The sequence below is a fragment of the Tachypleus tridentatus genome, chromosome 8 (genome assembly GCF_004210375.1).
Source record: "Tachypleus tridentatus isolate NWPU-2018 chromosome 8, ASM421037v1, whole genome shotgun sequence".
NCBI lineage: Eukaryota > Metazoa > Arthropoda > Merostomata > Xiphosura > Limulidae > Tachypleus > Tachypleus tridentatus.
Window position 1 is genome coordinate 94,662,008 of NC_134832.1, and position 16,827 is coordinate 94,678,834.

A 16,827-nucleotide genomic window follows, 5' to 3' on the forward strand; every position below is an offset into this window, starting at 1 on the left:
CTGCCCACTATTTAAGGACTTCAAAAAAAAAAAATTGTAGTAATAAAAGTATATCAAATTCTTAACCTCCTTGATAACTCTTGAGGAAATATTATCTGGCCAAGAGTTTTATCATTTTTTTAAATTTCCCAATTTTATTTGAACAAGCTCGGAATTAATGCAATCATATTGTCCAATTTTGTTTACATCTATCAATTGTTCAAGACAAGGATTACTACTCAAATCTTCATTGGTAAAAATAGAGAAAAAAACATAATTTAATAATCCAGTCTCCTCATAATCATCAGATACAAGCTTTTCTTTATCATCTCCCAAGGGTCCTACCTCAATTCTAACATTTTGTCTACTCTTAACATACAGAAAGAAATAGTTGCTATTAATTTCTATATTTTTAGTCAACCTTTCTTTATACACCCTTTTTTATGTTCTAATTTCTCATTTGACCAAAATTCTTCATCTTCTATAATCTTCTAAATTTCTCTTCAAACCAGTCAATTTAAACTTATTAAATTTGTGATGCTTTTTATTTAATTTTACACCTTATACTCTTTACAAGAAAACTTATCTTGTTTTTTACTTGCAGCTACCCTTTTCTTTCTATAAAAATATATATTTATTTAAATATTTATAAATATATCATGAAAAATTTTCCACACTTGATCAGTGTCTCCAAATAATTCAGTTGCCCAGTACACAACAAATAATTCTTTTACCATCCCTTCAAATATAGTCACAAATAAGATAAGAAATGAACTTGACATTGGATAAGGATGACACGAAGATGAGAAAAATTTAGAAATTGGAGTGGGAAGTGTAGAGGCAGAATGATCTGGCCAAGGTTGTTGGTTGTTGATTTAGTGTTTTATGGCACAAAGCAGCTAGGCTATCTGTGCCAAACATCTGGTAAAAAGGTAAAAGTATAGTAAATGTAGTAAAATACATAAAAGGAAATGATGGTAAAACAAAACAGCATTGAAAAACATAAATAGCATAAAATCAATGTTGACAGCAAGTATACAATGTTAAGAGAGAAACTACAGTATGAGAAGTTGTAAAGAACTTTCTGTAGCAAAATGGTAATTATCATAACCTGCCAGGAAGACTAACAGGTAAGTACAAGAACCACCATCAGTCACCTAAAGTTGGCCTTTTCAGTCTTGATTCCGAATTATGTATCATTATGGCCATTGTCAAAAAGTAAAGTAATAAAAGTTTTAAAGGACGTGTTGCAAAATTTTAATAATAACTCACAAGAATGATGAATGGGTAGTTCAAATGGACAGTTCAAACAGCAGTGTCAGTCACCTGAAGTTGGCCTTTCCAGTCCTGGTGTTGAGTTATTTAATGTTATGGCCAATTTCTAATTTCAAAGTGAACTAGAAAGACTGTGATTCTTTAACCACACTAAAAAATGTTTAATGTATACATTAAAAAACTTCAATGACATTAAAAAGATGAATGGCCTTTAAAAAACTAAAAACTTTTTCAGGGTGGACAGTGTCACCATCACCAATAACACTAACATTAAAGACAAACCTTGGGACTGAACATTTTTAAAATGGTGCTGTTATTGAGAGTCATAATGACAGCAAGAAAGTAAAATGTGGCTTATTGTGATCTGATTGTTACAAAGACTACACACGAAAACGATGAGTTAAAAACCTGTGACCAATGCGTAGTATAATTAGAACAACTTCCTCTTTCTGATCCTTATGGAAGCAAGATGACCAAAGTCCAACATAGGGTTTTATTTGGAAAAGCTTGTTTTTGCGTTGCTCACTCGAAGTTGACAGCCAGCTGACATGGAGCCAAGCCTTGAATACAGGACCATAGTCCATGTATGGAAGAGGCACAGCAGTGATAGTGCCAGAGCAGGTAGGTTTATCTGCCATGCCTGCAAGCTCATTCCTGTGAATACCAATGTGGCTTGGTATGCAGAAAAACTGAATAGAAGAAGATGTTAAAGAGAAATTGGCCACTCGGTTTTGAATATCAGCAAGAACAGGGTGTGAACCAATGGGAAGCAATTCCAGGGCCAGTAGAGAGCTAAGTGAGTTAGTATGAATAGTGCAGTTGGAGTATTGCTTAGCTTCTAAATGATCAAGTGCATGACAGTTGCAAGTGACGGAGGTGCAAAGAAGGTTCATGAGACTCTACATATAAGCTTTGATCTGGGGAGGATGCAAAAAGTCCCAGTGCAGAGCCAAAGTCCATGATGATGAATGGGGTCCAGCATCTTTAAGGCCAAGGGTCTGGCAGAACCATAGACCAGTGATCCATAGTCTAGTTTTGATCGAATAAGAGCACGATATATCTTTAGCACAGAACATCAATCTGTTCCCTAAGTGGTGGTAGATAGGAGATGGAGGATGTTCAGTGCTCTTGTACATTTGACACATAGCTGCTTAATGTGTGGAATAAAGGTCAGCTTACGATCAAAGATAAGTCCAAAGAGCTCTGTCTCAGGGACCACAGGCAGTGCAACTTCAAAGGTACAGAGTTCAGGATCAGGGTGAATACCCTGTCGGCAGCAAAAGTGCATGCAAATGGTTTTAGAGAAAGAGAAATTAAAGCCATTTGGTGTGGTCCATGATTGAGGGCAGTTTGTAACTGCCACTCAATATATCTCATGTTCGACAACTGACATAAGCAGTGAAAGTCATCAACATAGAGCCCGTTTGCAACAGTGAGAGAGAGTTGTTCAGTGATAGCATTAATCTTGATACTGAAAAATGTGACACTCAAAATACAGCCCTGAGGGACTCCAAGTTCCTATAGAAAAGAATGAGAAATTATCGAACCCACATGAACTTGGAATCTCCTGTCCATTAATAATTTTTTAATAAAAATGCATAAATGGCCATGTAACCCAGGTGTTTGCCATACCACCATGTTGTGTCATAAGCCTTCTCAATGTCAAAGAATACTGATACAGGATGTTGTCCTTTGAGAAAGGCTTCTCTGATTGATGTTTCAAATTGAATCAGGTGGTCCATGGTGGAGTTCTGTCATCGGAACCCACACTGGGTGGGCAAATGAAGGTTGTTTGATTCAAGGAACCAAACAAGACAAGCATTAACCATCCTCTCTAAAGTCTTACACAGACAGCTTGTCAAAGCAATTGGATGGTAGTTTGAAGGAATCTTGGAATCATTCTCAGTCTTAGAGAAAGGTAAGATAAAAGCCTGGCACCAGGCATCAGGAAAGACATTCTCCTGCCAGATCCAGTTAAAAACAATTAGAAGAATATCAAGAGAAGCAGGAGATAGATGGTGCAGCATGTACATCATCTGGTCCAACCGATGTACTGCCAGACCGATGAAGGGCCAGTTTCAGTTCCACCAGTGTAAAGGGACGATTATAGTCATTGAGACAATCAGCTCGAAAGGAAAGAGGTGATCACTCTGCCCGAGTCTTGATGGCTAAGAAGGTAGAGGAAGAAGCAAAAGTGCTAAATACCTGACAAAAGCTTTCACCTAGAGTATCAGTGATGCTCCAGATATCAGCTACTTCCTGACCATCAGAGAGTAAGATTGAGAGGGGGATAGAATTGTATTACCCACAGACCTTTTGAATCTTGTCCCATATGACTCTGGAACTGGAGATAGAAGATATGCCAGTTGTGAATATAATCCAAGATTCCTTCTGGTTTTGACATCTTACCCATCTAGCATGTGTACAGGCCTGCTGGAAAGGGGTGTGGTTTGAAAGTGTGGGATACCTACGGAAAGTATCCCAGGCCCATTTTTGAGCCTTCTGTGCCATGTGGCAGGCAGGATATAGACGAGGATATAGTGAAAAATTTGTCGAGTTTTTAGGAATACATTGAACAGCTGCTTGTATAATACAGTCAGTTACTGCTGTCACACAGTCATCTATTGATGGCTGACAGATGGCAGGATCAAGTTTTGTGAGAGCAGTGAAAGTAGCCCAGTTTGCCTGATCAATCTTCCACTGGGGCATGCGGGTTGGGTGGCATCGATCATGGCCAGTCCCTCTCAAAATTATAGGAAAATTATCACTGCTGGAATATTGTCAACCATCCATGAAAATTGAGAGAATAGTGAAGAGGAGCAAACTGAGAGATCAATAGCAGTAAAGGACTGACTAGGTGCATAAAAATAAGTGAAAGAACCAGTATTGAAAAGAGAAAGGTGATCAGAGAGCATACACCCTACAGAGAGACCCTTCTATCAATACCAGCACTTCTCCAGAGGGGATTATGTCCATTAAAGTCCCCCAGGATTAGGAATGGAGACAGCAACTGTTCAGTGAGAGCATCAAGGTCTGATTGATCATATGTCTCTCCAGGTGACAGGTAGATTGAACAAATAGTGATGGTATGACCCAAGGAAACATGGATGGCTATAGCCTCCAAGGGTGTGTTGAGTGACAAAGACAGGGTAGGCACATGCTGATCAACCAACAGTGCCACCCCTCCATGTACTCGTCCATCACACAGCCTGTCATTTCTGTACAAAGAAAACTGCTGAAAGGTGACTGTATCAGCAGGTTTCAGAAGTGTTTCCTGTAAGAAAAGACAAATAAAATGGTAAGAAGTAATCAGTGTTTTGATGTCATCCAGATTAGAGCGTAAACCTTGACAATTCCATTGTATCAAGGTGGCCATTTTTAATGACGTGTAGGTGATTGGCTGGAGAACCCTTCTGTTTATGACCACATTTTTTTTCCTTACTGTCCTTATGCATGGGAGGTTTATGACCTCCATGGATCCTGCCCTTGATTGATTGGGCATGTCTTTGTTGTTGGAATGGGAATCTAGTGACTGAGGATGTAAACGAATGATTGTTTTGCATCTTGGGGTGGGAGAAGAAGATGTATCCAAAGAAATGCCTGTACCTGGAACCAAAGGGTGTGGATCTTGGGGTTTATTGGAATGTATGGAAAGGACAGAGATGGGTGTAGAAGTTGATTCATCAACTTTTTTAACCATGGAGGTTAAAAGGCTTTTCATTTGTTTTGAGAATGATTCTCTTGGAGGCACAGAAAGATCTGTCTGCACTCCCACTGTAGTTGTGAAATGAAGTGTAGCAGCATATGTCCAAGATGAAATGGTGGACAGCAATTTTCGAGCCTCAGGATAAGTAGTATTATGAATCATTTTCAAACATTGCACCTCTTTTTCCTCCAAACATTTAGTGCAAGAACAAAAGTAGGATGGGTAAGAGCCATTGCAATTGACACAATGTGGGTCTGCTTCACACTCATAGGCATCATGATCCTTGCCACCACAACAAGCACATGTCAGGGAACCACGACATGACATCTTTGAGTGACTGAACCTCTGACACTGGACATATCAAAGAGAGTTTGGAATGTGCAGCCATACCCTGCAATTAAGATAACCTGCCTTGATGGTGGGAGGTGCACGTGGTGATGTTGATGTCAAACCGGGGATGTTGGTCGGCAATGTAACTCCATCTTTGCGAGTGGAGATGCGCCTCACTGCAGAAACTCCTTGAGTGGAGAAACCAGTGAGAATCTCTGACTCGGAGATGTTCTTCAAATCCCTCCAAACAATAACTCCTCGTGATGAATTCAAAGTAGCATGAGGTGTAACCTCAATTGGTATATCCCTAACTGCTTTTGAATTCAAGATGAATTCACTGTGTTGAGATGTGGATGTTTCCACCAGTATGTCTCCAGACTGAAGCTTCTTTACTGACTTTGAGAGCCAGCAAGTCCCTCCAGTCCCTTCTGAATAAAAAAGGAGGACATTTTCCCTAAAGGTTTCTCTGAAAGAAAATGTGGGATAAGAAAATGAGGTACAGCTAGTGGTACAGATGTTGAAGATTGCTGATCAGAATCTTCAAGATGTAATCATTTATCTATTGACTGGAGGATCCATAGGAAAAAGAAAATTTCAGTGCCCACTGACCCCACCCACCATGGAGCCCTACAATGTCAAGCAAGGACACTGCAGCAATACCTAGGTTTCATGAGCACTATACCCAAACACCAGCATCAGACACAATGTCCACAACACTTGTTGAAATCTTCCAACACTGGTACTTGGTTAACCCTTGCCCAAGTGAACCAGCCGATTGACCCAAGGGTGGCCACCTAAAGGCCGCCCATCTACAGGAATTCAAGGCCAAAATGGTGTATTAGGGTTGGACCCCTCAACCACCAGGATCCTCTCCTCCCCTTCACAGGTCACCATGCATGGCAAATACGTGGGTGGATGTTTAGATCCCAGAGGAGGTAAACTGAAAGAACAGAACCTTCCAAGGCCAAGGAATCCAAGGGAAAGGCTGAAAAGGACAAGTGACCAGGAGAGGAAATGAGAACCAATACTGGGATAATTCAGACACACTTTTTAACACTTAAAAGGAACCCTAATGCAACATATTTCTAAATATAATTGCTCCTCTCTCAAGATGTTTTCATTACTAAAATGCTTGAGCTGATACATTAGTGTATGTTCTTACTTTCAATTCTACAAAAAGAAAATATGAATAAGAAAAGTTTAATTAAGTTGTACACATTGGATACTTCTGAACATCGTATTACCAAAGGAACTATAAGCAACTATTTTAAAGTATGTCAATGAATGTTATTTCAAGTTTATAAATACTATAATGTTCAGTGCTATTAGCAAAACTGTATATTAATATAATTTAAATGTAACTTCCATATTTTGTAAATTATATAGTAAGAATTATTATATTTATTGCAATATAAGATTTTATATTACCATAAATTCAACCTTACATTCAAAATGTGAAATTTCATAATATTAAAACTTTAGACTCAATATCTTATATTGTAATTAACCATCATCATGTTGAAAATCACTGAACTCTGATGCACAGAGCTACATGCAGGATATATGAAAAAACTGATAAATGAATATTTCACAGACAAGGATAAAATACAGTTACTAAAATTCTCTCTCTCTTAATTGGTATATTTAAGGTTTAACAAAATAATTTATCTAATCATGAATGTACTTTTTTTTGTGAAATAACTGAATGATTTGTCTTAATTAGTACATTAGATCCATCTTTATAGACATCAGTTCCATTGTACTGATCCATAATGCGTCTGCTTCGTTGTGCAGTTTTTCTCTCCAAATATCCTTGCTTGTTTTTCTGCTTCAAATATCTGTTTCAAGAATATCAACAAATATTTCAATATAAAAAAAGGAAGTACCAAGGAATTATGTTTTCAACAGCTTATTGAATTAACAAATATTTTTTTTTTTCTTTTTTAGGAGAGAATTTGATATGTTTATTCTTTTGAACTTATTGCTATACCACATTAGTATCACAAAGAACTTATTACCAATCATAACACAATCATATTACTCTTTCAAAGATTCAACTTCATAATCACTTTTAAATTTTGTTACTTTTATGTTTTCATACATTAAATTGTTAATCTATTAACCCTTACAGAGATCTACTAAAATTAGATTCAACTTTCATGTGATCTATATTCTAGAAAATGAAAAAAATTGTATATCCCAAACTAGTACTTATACATTAGTCACAAATTTATGGCTGGAGTTATAACAAATGAACACCAGCAGTACCTTACCTATTGAGCCTCCATATAACTTTAACCTCTACATTTTAAATGATGCATAAAACATAAACAGAAAAAAGTGTTCTTATTTCTAATGTTTCAATAAATTGATACACATGAGAAAAAGAACAAAATATAATATTCTTTAATTATATTTTCTAAAAACAATTATGCTTCTGTAAGTCATATATTTAAAACTATTCTGAGTAAGTTGTGTAACTGATCAAATACAGTTGTTAATGAGACAGAACTGTGATATTCAAGCAGTATTAATCATTAACAAAGGTTAATCACAGTTTATGAAAAAAAAAAAAAGTTCACTTCTTGTGCTGCCCTTGGAACTAATTCTTTCACTAGAGACTGTGATCAGTATGATAGCCATTATTATGTATTATTGCTCAGCATTACAATTTACCCTACAGTAAGATTATGTAAAAGACAATGATGTCAACCTTAGACCACTCAACTGTAAGGAATTAAGTTCTCTTTATTTCTTCTTTCAAATGGAAGCATCTGTTGGTATATCATTACACATTTTTTGCATGCATAACTTCTATTAACAATAACTTGTAAGTTTCTTAATTAAATCTTACACAATCAGCTTGATTAAGCTGTGTATGATGTAATTCAGGAACAATATTGGTTGTACAAGATGTTTATTACTGATTGACTTTTGATATCATTATGTTAATAATTATAAACATGTAACATCAATGTATGCTTATTTGTAGTATGTAAATACTTAAGTGAAAAGTGAAGTTAAGGGTTAGCTGAGAGTATTTCATTACCACTGCTTCTACAGGCATTATTACCTTACAAGTTTTAAGCTACTGAATGTCACATATTTATGAATTGTCTTGTGTAATTTCTGTATGTGTGTTAATAAAGTTTTCTCTTTATTGTCCTGATTGAACTAACTGAAGCAATTCTTGCCATCTTAGTTGTTAATAGGTACAGAACAAGATTATCACCTCTTGGCAAACCTTTCATAAATCCTCTACTGTATGCAGATTTTGATTTCCAAGACCACCCTTGCCTCTTTCACTGCTATGTTTATATCTTTTCCTTATTTATCATCTTGTGATCAATACCAAAAAATTACTAACTTCATTGGAGTGTTTTTTCTTGTTGGAGAGTCCTTTTTTAAGTTCATAACTCCAATTTTTCTCAAAATAATTCTCAATTTACTTAGGATGTGGTTTCACAGTCCATTAATGTCTTTAAAAAAATTTGTAATTTTTTCAGGCTCCATGGAAAATATTAGACTTCCTCTACTTATAAAGAGCAGTTAGCATACCCAATTCAAGATTGTGTCTGTGGAAGAAAACCAAAGTGATAATATTCAGGAAATCTCTACTTTGTACTGTCTATGTTATACATAGTTATTTTAAGCACTTCTACTTTCTCTCCAGTTTTCCTCTAATGATAAGGTACATTTCCAGAGTAGTATGTTTTTGAAACATTTCATTATCACAATTATTTCAGTTTGGTGTGATTATAATCTTTCTCAGTTATCCCCTGTTGTAGCACTGTGCTTTTTGTGTCTGATTTACCTTTGTATTTATTATATTATGAATCTTAAACTCAGCCATATCTGCATAACTGTAATGCATACACAATATATTTGAATTGCCATGTGATCTAACTAGTTATGCCAATAAACTTGTTCAGAAATGAATTAATTCTTTCTTGTTTCTTACAACTTCATTATTTAACATTGTGAAAGGCTGGTTAGAATATTTCAGTGGGGTTCATAAAATTCTTACAGGTATTTTTCAAAATTGTATGGATATATTTGCACACAGTAACACACCTGAACTGAATTTAAAAAAAATAAAACATGTATGGTCAGAGAATACTTTAAAAAATTATAACTCCAAAAGTAGGCTGAACACCATCCTGATTTTTTATGTAGATCATATTCAGAGATGTAAGAATATATGGTAAAAATCTGAAAAGGCTGAATAACTGGTGACATGGTTAAGCTGTGGGCTATTTTTAGCTAGATCATAAAAAGTTGCATGCAGCTAAATATTTTTACAAGAAATCTAACAGACTTTTAATTACAACAATTGCTGATTTATCAACTGATATGTTATAGGAAATTAGAAAACAATATTCAGCTTTGTATCATATTAAGTCTTAGAGCTATGGCTTATTACATATATCAATATTTTTTACAATTTTGGATTTTCAGGTGGTTTTACTGCCTCACTATGCAAATTCCAAGAGAGATAAACTTGGTTTGAGACCATTTTTGAATTATGTGAGATTAATTCAGTCAGTGTAGCAAATTTCAACCTTCTACCACCATTACTCTTGCAGCTTCAAGCAGCCAAAGTTGCCCAAAAATGATTTGCCAAAAATTTAAAAAATTAACTGAATTTTACAGGGCTGTAAATCAGAAACTATTAGAGATATTGATCTAATCTTTGGCAATATTTCATTATATGGGTAGATGAGCACATGTGAATTTTTTCAAGGCATTCTGTGAGGGTCACCTGCAACCTCCTGGATGATTTGACATGGAATGACCCAAAACAAATCAAAGCTTTTTGAAAACACTCCAAATTTATGTGCAAAATTGTAACCATAAGCAGTTTCAGCAAGGCTATAAAAGCAAATAATGAAACAAGAACATAGCAGTAGATTTATAATACAATGAAAACATGTTTATGAAACAAGAGTGAGAGATATTCTTCAAATTTGATGATACTGTGAAGAAGGACCAATATAACACTTTTTTTCACTACCTAATACCCATTAGATAATGTTTAATTATCCCAGACTTTGTAGTTCAGCAGGATTATAACACAAAACATACTGCCCTGCTCAAAGAGGTTTTTGGATGAGATGGAAAGTAATATAAACGTTACAAAAGACTAACAAGAAAACACAGTAAATCTGTGACATCCAATAAAAAATACTATTAAAAAAAGAAAATCTGACTTGTCTACAAACATTGCAACTAGTGGATATTGTATGTAAAACATTAAGTACTGGTTGACACCTTGATAGTCTCAAGAAAGCTGTTAATATTCATGCATAACTGATTTCATCACAAAATAATGTAGGATATAAGAGATAACCTCTGACCTGATGCTTTAAACTCTAACTTAATAGTAATACTGTATGTTTCATATGCAGTAAAAATGTCAAATTTAAAAGGCTGTATACAAATCTTTAAATTACATTCAAAACCATATCTTTAGTATTAAAATATTAGTGCTATGATAAGAGGGTGGTAGCTCCCCTCTTACTAAATATGTATCAACATTAAAAAAGATTTAACTCAAAAAAATTGGGAGAATGCATAAAATTTAATTTAAAACACAAGAACTACTAGAGCCTTAAAGCAAACCCTAGACCCCAGCCAAAAGGAGTGTGTGCACATTCCCTCACTTTTCTCTATCAAATAACCTTTGTTTCCCCACAAATACAGTTTTAACTAAGCTCCTCCACCTTTGAATATGGAATCTAATACCTTATAATACACAATCTGTAAATACTGACACAGAAAGCCACACACAAACTACTAGCTGATGAAATTACATTAATAAGTGTTTGGGAAAGAATAAAAACTGAACTGTATGGTGGTTGGATAAATGTAAGTAAAAAAAGAAAATATTGTTAATGGAGTTCAGAGAAATTGGACCCTTGTTGCTTGTGTAGTGCTTCAGACTATCCTTTTCCTTATTCACATCAATGATATCAATAAAGGCATAGTGAGTACATTTTATGGATAACATTAAACACATGGTATTTCTAACCGTATTGATAATGTTAAGGCAGTTAGTACACTTTATGAATAACATTATACACATTAGTATTTCTAGCTGTATTGATAATGTTAAAACAGTTAGCACACTTCATGGATAATATTAAATATACTTGTATTTCTAGCTGTATTTATAATATTATGGTACTGCAGAATGATTAGAATCAGTTGGTTGGTTAGTCGAAAAATATTTGATAAATGACCTTAATGATATTAATTGTAGAATACTGTATGTAGTTTACAGTCAAAAGATGAAATTATTCCTTTATACAAATCACTAGTTAGGCCACATTTGGAGTACTTATTGCACCAAGAAATGTATCAGTTAGAGTTGGTGACAATGCCAAGATGGAGAAAAAAGTGTGAGAGATGGGAAATAGCAAAGGTTTAAGAAAAACTAGGACAGGTCAAATAAGCTCAATGATGAGAACAGTACATTAATTCTGTCAGGGACACTAGGTTTAGGTTGATTTGTAAGGACAAGTAAATTAATTAGTTGGACCTGTGAGATCAGTTTAATGGGAAGTTTATTTTTGAATAGATGGATTACATGTTGATTGGGCAGAGTCTGGTTTCTTTGCAAGGGCTATTTCCTGATCTGTAAAGATAGCTCTAAAGTAGGGCTAAACAGTGGTGAGAGCCAGAATAAACTAAATGCAAGAAAAATACAATTTGTAAGGAAAAGTGTAATGTGGAATCAATGTGCAAAAGTAGTTGTACAGATATGATGACATGTTACTATTGTAATTCTAGAACTATTACAAAATTAAATTGATGAGTTTGGAGCAATTATCAGAATGGAAGATTTTGATATTATTAGAATGAATAAGACTTAGTACAGACAAATTTTATAACAGAAATGTTTTTGAAATGCACAGTTATAAGAGTGTAAAGACCATTCAACAGAGATAAAGTTATGAGAAAAAGGAAAGGAGTTGTTTCATAAAGTGTAAGTTCCATCCTGTAAAAGTTAGGGATATCAAATAATAAAATGCAGGTTAAATTTATTTTGTGTTCTGTTAGTGGATATAACAACACTTTGGGTAGAAAGCTTTACTTGAAACTTGTTAGAGAATACTATGTCAGACTGACAAATTTAATGAGAAATTATAGCTGCTAGAAATATTATAATAAAGGGAAGTTTTAATTTCTTACATATCAAATGGAAAATTTTATATCTAAATCATGAGGGAGGCAGGTTTTTAGAAACAGTCCACAATAATTTTCTTCATCGAGTGGATGGGACATATACTACATAAGAACAATACTATTCTAGATTTATTGTTAACTTCTAACATGAAAATGATTGAAAGAGTAGAGACCACAAAGCATCTGGGAACCAGTAACCATTGCTAATTAGGTTTGGTGTTTTACTGCAACTGGAGATCATGAATGCTTAGATTTTAGTTTAAAATTTTAAAAAATAAAGAAATTTCAAGAAATGTAACAAGCATAATCTTTTGTAAATTAAGACAGTGAATTGATTCATGATTTAAAAAATTAAATATTCAAAATAGACAATGTCCTTTAACAAAGAAGAAAAGAAAAAAGTGGCTGCAAGCAAAAGAACAGGTTGGCTCACCATGAACTATTTCTGATTTGATAACAGACAATCTTTTGGAGTGTTTCCTTACATTTGTTAAATGTTCTATTGAAAACAGAATTCACTGATGTTAGAACCTCTTAAAATCATGATTGTTGTTGTTGGGCAGGGAAGGGTAAACCATTTTATATTCTAGTGAATGAATAGAGAGATAAAATTAAAATTACAAACTTAAGAAGTTTAAACTTACCGTTATGAAAGGAAAGAGGATTACACAAGATCAGGATAATTAGTCAAAAATTACTTTAGACAATCAAAAAAGGACTATGTAAAGGCTTTATTAAAGTGTCAAAACTAATAGTAACAATTTCTTTAAATATATTAATACCATGTAAACTTTTATAATAGGGGTAAGGCCTTTGAGAAATGGCAGAGGAAAGCTTATTTCTGAAGATTAGAAGATGGCTGGTTTATGAAATTCTATTTTCTTTAGTTTTTAACTAACGAGAATTTAAATAGTATTCACATTTCTGAACAAAGCTCAAAGGTGATGATTAATGAACAATGTGACCATGTTAATACTAAGCTTGTTAAGAAAATTTTGTTTGTTGCTTAAAATATGATAAGACTCCTAAACCAAGTAATGTTTCCCAAAGGGTTTTGAAGAAGGAAGGTTAAGAACTGGATATATAAGCCATTTGCTAATATGTTTTGTAATTCCTTGAGTAACAGGCCAATAGAAGGAATGGTAGTAGGCTAATGTTACTCCCTTTCTTAAGGGCACAGATAGCCTGGTTGCTTTGCACCATAAAACACCAAACCCACTGACCCACCCTTTCTTAAAAAGGCTTATAAAAATTGCTCATGTAATTAATCCTATTAGTCTTATACCAGTGGTAGGAAAAGTTTTGAAAGTCTAGTAAAAGATCCTTTGAAAAGTCATTTAACAAAGTTTAAACCTTTTTTTTTTTGGATAGTGAAGAGAGTTTCACTGGAGGAGGAATTTTTCATATTATTTGAAGAGATTATTGCTTATATAAAAGAGGGCAAGCTTTGGATTTGGTACATATGGATTTCAAAAAGCATTTGACAATGAACCACATAAAAGGCTTGTTAAAAAACACTTTCTCTTTGAGTAGGGAGGAATATAACTTAATCAAATAATGGCTAGCTAGATGGAAGAAAGACATTTTATATATTAAGTTAATCAAACTGGATTAATGTGACAATACCTCAGAGTTCGGTGTTCAAACCTTTACTATTTGTGATTTACCCTGTGGCATAGATATAAGAATGGTCAATATATTGCTTAAATTTGCTCAAGATATTAAAGATTTAGGTGGTGTTGGCTTGAAAAGGATTCTGCTACTGTTCCAAAGTACTTACATCATCTGGTGAGTTGGGTGAATAATTAACAGCTTTATAATTGCAATAAATGATGTTGGTTATCAACTTATAATAATTTAAGTTACAAATTTCATGGGAATAATATCAATAGTATCGTGAGACAAAAGTACCTTGGTGTTTTGATTGATCAATTTCTTAAGCCATCCACACAGTGTGCTGTTATTAATGGTAAGATTAATAACATTTTGAGTTGTATTTACTGAAATACTGAATATAAATTCTAAGAAGTTAAAATTCCATTGTACAGGTCACTGGTTAGGGCTCATTTAGAATAGAATATTGTATTCAATCTTGGGCTCCTAACCTTAAATAAGGCGTTGAATTGTTCAAAAGGTTCAGGGGGGGGGACAGGATTATATCTGGGATAAAAGGAGTGTCTCATGGAGAGAAGTTAAGATCTAGAAATTCATTTTATCTTGAAAAATTAAAGAAAGAAGAGTTACAGATCTTAATTGATATGATCAAAGTTATAAGGAGAAATTATAGTATTACAGCATAACTATTTTTCTATTTAACAGTAAGAATGATATAACAAATGAAATATAAATATATATTTTGGACAGGTAGAAAACTTTTTCAGATTAGACAGTCTCATTTTTCTAATATAGTGATTGGCATTTGGAATGGGTTGCCTTCAGTTGTGGTACACACAGAAAATTTAAGAGTTTAGAGGATGACCTAATATATATTTAAATGATCATGGCTGCATTTCATTTATCTCTTACTTTAAGTGGATGGAACAGCTTTATTGGATCAATAGTCCCCTTGTTGTCCCTAAATGTTTTGCTATATATTAAAAAAATATTGACTAAATTGAAAAATGTTTATTTGAAGAGAACTACAAAGATGATTCGAGTGATGGAAAGGTTGACTATTTGGTGTAGGTAATCTATCAAATTTATTTTCTTTAGGAAATATGCAAGTAAGAGGTGAACATATTAAAGTTTACAATTATCCTGGATACAAAAGGACAAAAGTTTAATAATTGGTAAGATAAGCCAATTCTAGTTTAGACATTTTTATTTTTCTCACAGAGGGGCTGGCTCATGGAATGAATCATCAATGGTAGACAGGCTCTACTGTAATGTTATATACTATTTCTATTATTATAAATAATGGGCGAGATTCAAGTTTGCACTTTTTCTCAGTGGTATTGGTAGCCAGCTGTAGATGTTCAGCCTCGGCTTTGAAGAATCAAATGGCTCCCTCATTGTTCAAATGTTACAATAAAACACATCATAATTTCCTCATAGGAAGCACGTAATTTTTAAACAGTTTCATATCTTCAAAATAAATACATGTACCAAAAGTTATATGGAGTGCATATATATACACATACATATATGCAATATACCACAAATTCAACTTTCCAATATGAAAATAACAAAACATTGTGTGCTTGCAAACTTCATACAAATTACATTGCATACCAAACTCAAACTAATCCAGTAACCGCTCATTGTCAGTATATTAGTTTTGACACAACTTGCATCATTCAAAAATATAATAGTTACACAAATCAGTAAATGGACAAAATTATATCGTGTTTATTTGTTATGTGTTGACGACTTATTTTAAGAGCATTGAAGTGACACACTCAAACACACCGATCATGACAAACCTTTTCTTCCTACTTAACATTGTGGTTCCCGTTAACACACGCTCACAGTGAAGTATTCTAGTACAGTTATATCATATGTCAACAGTTCCAATTTCCAATTAATTAGTCACCTCAAACTTTTCATAAAACAATAGAGACTTCCTATTTTACATAAAAGCAATGTGAAATACGCCCTCTCAGTTGGTTTGTAGCTGCGTCAACGATACGGCACTCCCACATACCAGAGATAAAAAAGGTAACAGCAACGGCATTGTTGGATGACGTATAATATTGATAGTACAAACAGAAAACTAAGCGACAAGATGCTTATGTTGTGGAATAGCAGGTAGCAACCAAGGTCACACAATGATATACATGTATAGAGGATGTAGTAGTTAAAATCCACAACTACACTCTTCTTCGTACATAAAAACCGTGTATCTTACGATTATCTCTCTCCTTCAAGAAAATACACACGTCAGCATGAATAAATCAGAATATAATATGTTCGCTTCAGAATTGAAGCGCGCAAAGGTGCAGAAACGGATTGTTTGTTGTTAGGGTAAAAACTACACAATGGCCATTTGTGTTGTTACAACAGTAATCGAAACCTGCTTTGCAGTGTTATAAACTCTTAGACTCGCCACTAAGACACTAGGTGGGAGGGTCTATGCAAAGTTACTTGCAAGTTGCTGTCCATAATTTTGAATTGATTGACTAGAGAAAAAGCAACTAGTCAATAACACCACCGCCAATTTTCGAACAATTCTTGTCTGACAGAATTATTTATTTTCGTCGTCACTAATATATCGCAACCACGGCCCCGAAAATGCAGGGCACGTTTTGTGGGTAATGAGCCATAAATCACTCCGGTTTGACACTAATAACACACAAATTTTGGAGTGATTCCTTACGCTTGCTACGTCATCTATTGAAGACGGAATGCAG

The 16,827-nt window shown here is 34.1% G+C and overlaps 1 protein-coding gene across 1 annotated transcript in view; it reads right to left on the reverse strand.

The window, feature by feature from the left end:
* The window catches only part of LOC143223966 (poly [ADP-ribose] polymerase tankyrase-like), a 177,741-nt gene extending 161,670 nt beyond the window's left edge, over positions 1-16,071 (reverse strand). Inside the window, 2 exon segments of the mRNA XM_076452436.1 lie at positions 6,975-7,128; positions 15,901-16,071. Of these exon segments, the coding sequence (XP_076308551.1) occupies positions 6,975-7,128; positions 15,901-15,920 (174 nt within the window). The 5' untranslated portion in view covers positions 15,921-16,071.
* Positions 16,072-16,827: the final 756 nt, after the last annotated feature.